This window comes from Trichosurus vulpecula, chromosome 2 (assembly GCF_011100635.1).
Source record: "Trichosurus vulpecula isolate mTriVul1 chromosome 2, mTriVul1.pri, whole genome shotgun sequence".
In the NCBI taxonomy this organism is placed as follows: Eukaryota; Metazoa; Chordata; class Mammalia; order Diprotodontia; family Phalangeridae; genus Trichosurus; species Trichosurus vulpecula.
This window is the reverse complement of record NC_050574.1, coordinates 44,063,921-44,073,312: the sequence shown is the minus strand read 5'-3', so window position 1 is coordinate 44,073,312 and position 9,392 is coordinate 44,063,921. Positions and strand designations below refer to the sequence as shown.

Below are 9,392 nucleotides of genomic sequence, written 5' to 3'. Positions count from 1 at the left end.
AAGGTTTTTTCTTTTGATGAGGCAGTTGGAGTTAAGGGTGTTGCCTAGATATACACAGCTAGTAATTGTTAAGTGTCTGAAGCCCAATTTAAACTCAGGTCCTACCATGGGATGGTGTTCTGTCCACTATGGCACCACCTAGGTGCCCCTAAGGCTTTGGGAAGAATTTTCAGGGTAGAGCCAAGACGTCAAAGTAAAGGCAGGGATTCACATGAGCTCTTCCCCAAACCGCTTTAAATACTGACTCTAAACAAATTCTAGTGTGGTAGAACCCACGAAAAGACAGAGTGAAACAATTTTCCAGTCCAAGACAACTTAGAAAATCAGCTGGAAATCTATGTTTCAAAAGGGTGAGAGAGGAGCACAGTGGAAAGCAAGATGCACCAGTGTAGTCCAGGCCCTAGCAAACCAGGAACAGGCCTTAGGGCAATGGAATCAGTGGCATCAACGGCAGTTTCAGACCTTTCAGTCTACAGATGCCAAATACAAATTAGAAGTTCAGCAGGAAAGATCTGTCTCACTTGGGTGAGAATGGAGCACAGTCCAGTACAGACTGTATCAGAACAACCCCTGCCCCAGCAAACCAGGATCAGGCCTGGGGAGGGGGCCACTAAATCAGCAGTGGCAGCAGCTGCTTTCAGAGCTCTCAGCCCACAGGGGTTGAACAACTGATAAGAGGGAGATTAGAGAGGTGTCTTTCCTAGCACTGAGGCAGGACTTGTTGCTTTACTCATACTCTGATGTGGTCCCAATCCTGGTTGGCAGTCCTGATGAGGATGGTACTGATATTTTTATATAGAAAAAGACTGTGGGAAGATCTGGAAGGGATGAAGCCTGAGGTGCTCTGGAGGCAACAGTGGAGGGTCTAGATGGGATTAAGGAGTGCCAAGTAAGCTAATTAAGTAATCAAGTTGGGCTGGGGTGGGTGGCTGGGGTGCAGGCTCCAGGATTCTGGTCTACTGAAATGTATGAGAAAATTAAGGGACTGGGTTGTTTTCAAAGACATGGTCTTTTCCTTTTAAGAATTCAAATCCTATCCCTGTCATTCCCAGGTCAAGAAGAAGCACTACTACACCAGAGATTGAGGCCACAGTGGATCAGGGAACATGCACTTCCAGGTCAGAAAAGAGTATCTATGGTCACTCACAGACTCACAGACCAGAGCACAGGCCAAGAGAGGAGTGAACTCCTCTCCTTAGATCTTACCACCTTGGAAGAACTGAAAATTTACAGGTCCCTAGAAGTATTTTTGAAAACAGCTGCACAAAACACCTGAAACTTGGGAAAATGTACCCTCCATCCTAGAAGCAGATGCCTACTTTAACAAAGAGTTAAAAATCAAATAATAGACTGGAAAATGAACAAACCACAGAAAACATTCTTTCATGAAAAGTTACTATAGTAACAAGGAAGCTCAAAACAGAAAGAAAGATCAGAAGAAGAGAAAGTCAAAGCTCCTATATCCAAAGTCACCAAGAAAAATATGAATTGGTCTCAGGCCAAAGAAGAGCTCAGAAAAGATTTTATAAATCAAGTAAGAAAGGTAGAAGAAAAATCGGGAAGAGGAAAGAAAGTGATGCAAGAAAATCATGAAAAACCAGTCAACAGCTTTGTTAAGGAGACACAAAAAATTACTGAGGAAAATAACATCTTAAAAAGCAGACTAGGCCAAATGGTAAAAGAGGTACAAAAAGCCAATGGGGAAAAAAGTACCTTAAAAATCAGATTTGGCCAAATGGAAAAAAAGTAGCACAGAAATTCACTGAAGAATAAAACTCCTTAAAAAGTAGAATTGACCAAATGGGAAAATGAGCTGCAAAAATTAACTGAAGAATATATTTCCCTTAAAAATTAGTATGGAGCAAATGGAAGCTAATGACTTCATGAGAAATTAAGGCACAATAAATAAAACAAAACCAAAAGAATGAAAAAATAAAAGACAATCTGTAATATCTTGTGGGAAAAGCAATTGACCTGGAATATAGATCGAGGAGAGATAATTGTAAAATAATTAGACTATGTGAAAGTGATGATCAGAAAAAAAAAGAATCTAGACATGGTCTTTCAAGAAATTATCAAGGAAAACTGCCCTGATATTTTATAATTGGTGAGTAAAATAGATATTGAAAAAAATCCACCAATCACTTCTTGAAAAACATCCCAAAATGAAAACTCCCAGGAATATCATAGCCACATTCCAGACATCCCATGTGAAGGAGAAAATATTGCAAGGAGCCAGAAAGAAACAATTCAAGTATATTGGAGTCACAGTCAGGATAACCTAAGATTTAGCAGCTTCTACATTAAAGGATTGGAAGGTTTGGAATATAATATTCCAGAGGGCAAACGAGCTAGGATTACAACCAAGAATCAAGTACCCTACAAAACTGACTATATTCATCCAGGGGAAAATGAACATTCAATGAAATAAAGGATTTTCAAGCATTATTACTGAAAAATCCAGAGCTGAACAGAATATTTGACTTTCAAATACTTTCAAGAGCAGCATAAAAAGTTAAACAGAAAAGGGAAATCATAAGGGACATAATAAGGTTAAACTGTTTATTTTCCTATGGGAAGACATTGAAGGAAAAAAACAATGATAAAAGTCAAAACACAATTTATTTGCTTCTGTGGGTGATGTGGAGACACAGGATTTTGTAGAATTTAGTGTGTGGGTGTATGTACGTGTGTGGGTGGGTGGCATGTTCAGACCAGTAATTTAGTATGATCATTTCAAGGGCTGATAGGAAAATGTGTAGAGATACAGAGAGTCTTGAGATACGGATACTAACCCACAGGCTACTGCAATAGTCTCAATGTGGGGTTTTAAGGCCAAAAACCAAGGTAAGGGAAGAGTCAGATGAGAGGAGGGCATGGATAGGAGAAATAATTCAATGCATATATGAAAGGAATTAGTAGGAGATTTGATAATGGGATGAGAGTAAGTGAGGATTTAAGAATACAGCCTAAATTTGAGTCCAGGTTATTGGAAGGTCGTATATAACCATTATTCATACTGAATAAAATGATGATTGTTGTAGAAGAGTAACAAAGAGCTTGTTCAGGTGAGGAGATAATAGACCTTCATGTGTGAACAGATATTTAACATCAAGTATGATTTAGGTAATTTTTTGAGGCGTCCCATAACGTTGCTTAGAGGCATGAGGGAATGCTTTAGAACTATGCCTTCCCTTACCATAAGATTTATGGTTGACCCATTCCAGCGTGTTCCATTGTGGCCTCAGAAGGATCACATAGCACTTGGGAATAAAGATGCAGCCCAGTAAGGCAGCACTAGAGCTCAAGATGGAGAAGACTTCCACAGCTACCATAGTTTTCCCCTTGGTGCTCTGGTATGTGGGGAGGAAGGAGACCCAGACACTACAGAATACCAGCATGCTGAAGGTGATAAACTTGGTTTCATTGAAGGTGTCAGGCAAATTTCTTGCCAAAAAGGCCACAACAAAGCTCCCGAAAGCCAACAATCCCATGTAGCCAAGGACAAAGTAGAAGGCAATGAGAGAGCCCTCATTGCACCAAAGTATGATGTGCTCAGGTTCTGAGCGTGGGTCTGCATCTGGAAATGGGGGAGAAACCAACAGCCAGATACCACAGAGAATCACTTGGATCAGGGAGCAGATGAGAATGACAGAAATGGGTGCTCTGGAGCCTACCCATTTTCTGCTCCTGCTCCCTGGTCTTGTGGCTTTGAAAGCTAGAACTACAGTGATTGTCTTAGCTAAAATGGAGGAGATGGCCATTGTGAAAGTGATTCCAAATATTGTCTGTTGAAGGAGACATGTGGCTGAGGTAGGCTTACCAATGAATAGCAACGAAGACAGAAAGCATTGACTTAGAGAGAAGAGCAAGATGTAGCTGAGAGTTCTATTATTGGCTTTCACTATCGGGGTGTTCTGATGTTTCACAAAGACCCTAATTATCATAACTGTAAGGAGAGAGAAGACCAGAGTTGTAAAGGCCAGAGTGATACCCAGGGGTTCTTCATAGGCCAGAAAGGTCACTACCTTGTGGAGGCAGTGATTTCTCTCCTTATTTGAATATTCATCTTCAGGACACATGATGCACTTGTCCGTATCTAAAAAGAATAAAAACATTCCAATATTTCAAGTTCAGCCAACCTTCGTTATCCCTGGCACAGGGTAATAGAATCCCTCGATCTGGCCTTCTTGACTGCAAAGGGCTCCCCTTCATCCTCTCCAGTTCTAAGAAATCACACCACACTTTCACCCATGGAGTATATCCAATATATTATCACTGTTATTTTAGACACTTTTGTCCTTCCAGCTCTTAAAGAGCTCAGTTTTTAAAATGTTTTCACAGATAAATTATTTCATGGCTGCGATAACAATGATGTCTCTTCAAATAAGCATGTTATGATGTCAGGCAGTCATTACGCATTTATTAAGCACTTACCTGTCAGGCACTGTGTTAAGCCCTAAGCACACATAGACTACCAAATGAATGACAGTTCCTTCAAGGCATTACATTCTAATGGGGAAAGAGAACACAGAAAAGGCATCTGAAAAGTAGAGGTTGGTGGAGGGGCAAAACAAAAGGAAGAAGGTACCCTTCTTGGGGGTGTGGTGTCAAATCCTATGGAGTCAGAAGTGAAACTGAGAGGGTAAGGAAGCATGGATGGTTTGGACACAAATGAAGGACCTGGAAGAAATTCACATATCTGTGCCAGTGGCTAGCAAGGCAAAAAACAGGCAGGGGAAAATTTCAGTGTTAGAAGATTATTTAGAAGAAATGTAGGAAATATAGATAAATTGTTATTTGAGAATTTGCTACAAGTAGTCTGTATAGCAAGGTTGTTTCCAATGCCATTCTGGAGATAATCACCCTATTAATTACACTTGTGTTTTAAACATAATATTGAGACTATGCAAGACATCTGGGTCATATTAGAATCAAGAGGGAGAACTAGACATGTTATGTAGTTCTTTAAACTTCTCAAAAATAATAATTATATACAAGAGATAAAGTCATTTACTCTCTCTTATTGGTATAAGACAGAGGGCTTGAGAGACCTGAAAATCTCCTGAATGAAGCATGAACCATATTAATATGTAACTGGTAAATGTTTAACAAGATAAATAAAAATACAAGATAACATAGATAACATTAATTTATGATTTTCTTAGTCAATATTCAGCCCCAAAAGGATCTGTTTCCATTTCCATGAAAACCGCTGGTCTAAGACACCACACACCTTAACAAAATAATCATCTGATGATTGAAAAATAAAGAGAAACAATGCATTATGCCTAAAATGTTTGCTTAGCAACTCCTCCCTGACTTAACCCCACATTAAGTTAGGGATACAAAATGGGACACAGAGATTTTTGCTTTGGGAACCATTCAGCAGTTAGTCAGGTGCTTCAAGTCTCTGATAGCTAACCCCACTCCTATCTCTGACCTCACTCCATATTTTCAAAAATATTACTGTCTGTAATTTGTTAAATTTAATATTAAAATTCAATGAAAAAGCATTAATGTTTTTTAATAAAATGATAAAGTAATATTTAATAATTATGTTGATAGTTTATTTAGTATAGTTTATTTATTCTTAATGTTCTTTCCTTTCCTTTAAAAAATCATCCTTCCAAATTCTTTCCCTCTCTCCCCCTAGTGGTCCTGTTGACTCTGGAACAGAAACGAGGTCTAGCAGCTTCTGTGGGGGTGTAAGATCCACCAACAACCAGCACCCAGAAAGCTGCCAACACACTGCAAAAGCACAGGTTCTTTTGATCTGCTTTAGTAAGGAAAGCAATGTTAAGGGGTTGACAAGTTTACTTTAATTCAGCATACAAATACCATTCACCTAGTTCAGGGAAAAAAGCCAGCACCCTGCACTTCAGAGCAAATACAAACAAAGTACAAACATGGACAGACAGACCTTGTCTGCTTCAAATCCCAATACATAGTTACCATAGTTTAACAAAGTCTCAGCACCCGGGTTTACGAGCTGGAGGGCTTTTAAGCTACAGCTGCCCAGAGTCTCCACAGGCCACCAAGAGTGAGAGCCCTAAACAAATTACAAACATTGACAGACAGACCAAATGCAGATTCATAGTTACCAACATCTAGGTTCAGCCCTGGAGCTCGTAATGAAGGGCTGGCCCAGAGTCACAAGTGCTACCGCTGTTGTGGGTAAGACCTCAAGGGAAGAGAAAGCCAGCCCCTGGTTTTATATCTTTTTCAGGGTCAAGGGTGAGTCACACATGTGACTCACCCTTGTGACCTAAAATTGTCACAAAGAGGTGACTTAAACCCACGTGGTCTAAGAGCCTCTGATGTCCCAAACCTGTCACTCAAACTCATGTGTAAACTAGGCCCTCCCTTAGTTAGCTCCACCTCCGCCCCACCTTGGTTACCAATTCCACATAGGTTTAGCACCTAATTGGGATTTGGGCCTGGGGCTTAGCACCTAGTAAGACTCAAAGACACTTAACTAATCATTTTAAAACAGTAAGAAAGTCCCAACTCAATTGATATTACACCATTCAGGCTCTCCTGGTTTCCCTCTGCTATTTTGTTGCTTCTGCAGCTCTAGAATTTGTTCAGAGCCATTTTTACAGGTGTTTGGAGGGATTTGGGGGAGAGCATAAGCAAGTCCCTGCTTTCCAGGTGCCATCTTAGCTCCACTCCGGAGATGCAACTTTTGATAATAGGTCTCCAAGAAGAACATGACAGACCAAAAACAGTATGTCATCCCCCAGAAAATAAATTGGAAATCAAAAGCGTCCATAGAACTTGTCAAAGGAAAACAAAACAAAACAAAAAAGCAGAAACACATTCAGTGCTGTAAACTCAAGATAAATAGTGGTTAAATTTTAAAATTCTCATGAAAATCAGGGATTTCTAGAATCAACAAGAAAGGAAAGGGGCTATAGAAATGTCTCTTCCTGAAAAGAATATATTTTCATTATTATTATTATATTACAACTATTTTTCAGCAGCATCACCACCATCACCATTCTCTTCTTCTTTCTCCTCCTCCTCCTCCTCTTCTTCATTATCATAGTCATCATCATGGCAAATAGGAAAGAAAATGATCATGAAAATGACAAGGAGTAATGTTAAGATTCCATAAATTTTCTATCATGCACTGATCCTTCTATCATATATCTCCTGAAAGGATTGAAAACTTTAAGAGTGATTCATTTAAAAAGAAAAAGCAGAGGGCAAGGATCTACAAGGAAATAACACAGCAGTAGTTTTAGTTCCCTAAAGAATATGTAGACTAGAAAAGGGATAAATAATCAAAAATACCATGAATCTCAGTAAATGAAAATTTAGAGTAGAGGGAAACAGAAGGGAATTCAATAAGAAAATAAGGGGAATATCTTTTTTTTCCACAAATAAGTCTAAACAATAACAAATGATGAGTTAAAGAAAAAAGGAATTAGGCGGATTTTATTTAATTCAGATAAACAAAAAGGGAAAATTTGGATAACTAAATAAATGGGAGAAGAAAAAAATGTATTAAGGAACAAAACCTCAAATTATTGTAAAGGGTGACAAAATGGATGTTTGAAAGGGGACAAAAGGAATACTATGGAAAAATATTACCTCAACTTGTTTAAGCAAAAATAACAAAGACCAGATTACTATTTTTAAAGAGACAAAGCGAAGAGAAAGAAATTCTAATTCTTGGGAGAGTGTTGGCCCTGCAGTCAGGAGGACCTGAGTTCAAATCTAGCTATGGATACTTACTTATTAGCTGTATGACTCCGGACAAGTCACTTAACCCTGCCTCAGTTTTCTCATCTATAAAATGAGCTAGTGAAGGAAATATCAAACTACTTCAGTATTTTTTCCAGTAAAACCCCAGTTGGGGTTATGAAGACTTGGAGACAACTAATCGACCAAACAACAACAAGAACAACAAACAAACTACAACAACAACACAACAATTCATAAAAGAAAACAATATTAGATACAAATGGATCAAAATATAAACATGAATTCTCACAACTTTAAGGATTAAATAATAAGTTGTTATATTACTTTATACAACATTATACTGTATTATATTAAATTGCTATATCATATTAATATCTTGTTACATCCTATCATATAACTTTCCATTACATTATATCACACTAAATTATATCATATTGCATACCTGTATATCATGTCACATCACTGTGTATCATCTCATAACATATGACATTATATGCCATTATCATACCATGTTATATCATATTATGTTATGTTACACCAATGTGTAACAGAAGAAGAATGAGACTGGTCTAAGCATTTTGAATTTATTAGAAATTTATTGTAAACATTTATTAGAAAATGCTAATTAATTGGGTCCCAAATCTTCCTCCAATCATGGACCTCTCCCCTAAGGTGCTAGCTACTTTGATAAACTTGGGAGAGAACTAAATAGAATGAGGTAGTATCATTTCATGATTGGTTAACATCAAAAGTGGGGGAAATATTTTGATTGGCTGAGGGGCAGGTCTATCACTCATAAGCACTTTGTCATTAGGTTTTTGAGTCACTAGCTGCAGGCTTTTCCCAGTAAAGCCATTCCATCTATTATCTCAATGGGGTTTTCAAGATTTTTTTCAGTATTTCAAGATGTTTTCAAATACCTGATGTTTTAGTCAGCAGGTTGTCTCCATCTCTGGCATTTCTCCACTAGTTTTCCTACATATGCTCCAACTGAGTGGCCTCCACAGAATTATATGTGACCTTTAGAGTCTATGCCAATTCTGCCCCCCATATGCATAGCTCTTTCTTGTAAAGTAAGGGAAGAGTGCACACCTCTGCACATACTTACCAGTCTGGTTGGAAATCTCCCCCTCTGGGCAGGGGATACAGTCAAAGCAGCAGATGGACTCTCCCTCACGGACAGATTTCTGATATCCAGGGCCACAGTTCTCACTGCACACAGAGCAGGGAGTCTGGAAAAGGAGAAATTTCTTTGAAGGGGCTTTTCATTCAAGTAGTCGAGAAGGTGTTTAGAAGTTTGGGAATAAGTGATGTTGGGAGGCCACAAATGTTGTAGAATTTATATTTGTTTTTAAGAAGGACCATTAAGAGATTTATTTATTTTTTTAAAGACAATCAAGGTTAAGTCACTTGCCAAGGGTCACAAAGGTGGTAAGCATGACAGAATAGATGGAAATTAAGGTTCTTTTAACTCCAGGGCTGGTGCTCTATCCATTTCACCATGTAGCCACCTCATTTTTTTTTCTAATTTTCAAGATCAGGAGAAGCCAACTGGTTCTTGTTTCAAGGGATTCAATCAATCAATTAATCAACCAACAAACATTTCTTCATAAACTAATACATAAAAGATACAGTACTAAATTCTGGAAAACATTAAATGAATAAAATACGATTCCATC

General features: G+C 38.3%; 1 protein-coding gene across 1 annotated transcript in view; it reads right to left on the bottom strand.

The window, feature by feature from the left end:
• Positions 1-3,122: 3,122 nt before the first annotated feature.
• LOC118836412 (vomeronasal type-2 receptor 26-like) overlaps positions 3,123-9,392 on the bottom strand; it is a 29,534-nt gene continuing 23,264 nt past the window's right edge. The window contains exons 5-6 of the mRNA XM_036743719.1: positions 8,822-8,945; positions 3,123-4,099 (exon numbers count right to left, since the gene is read on the bottom strand). Coding sequence (XP_036599614.1) covers positions 3,123-4,099; positions 8,822-8,945 — 1,101 coding nt within the window. The remainder of the gene's footprint in view (positions 4,100-8,821; positions 8,946-9,392) is intronic.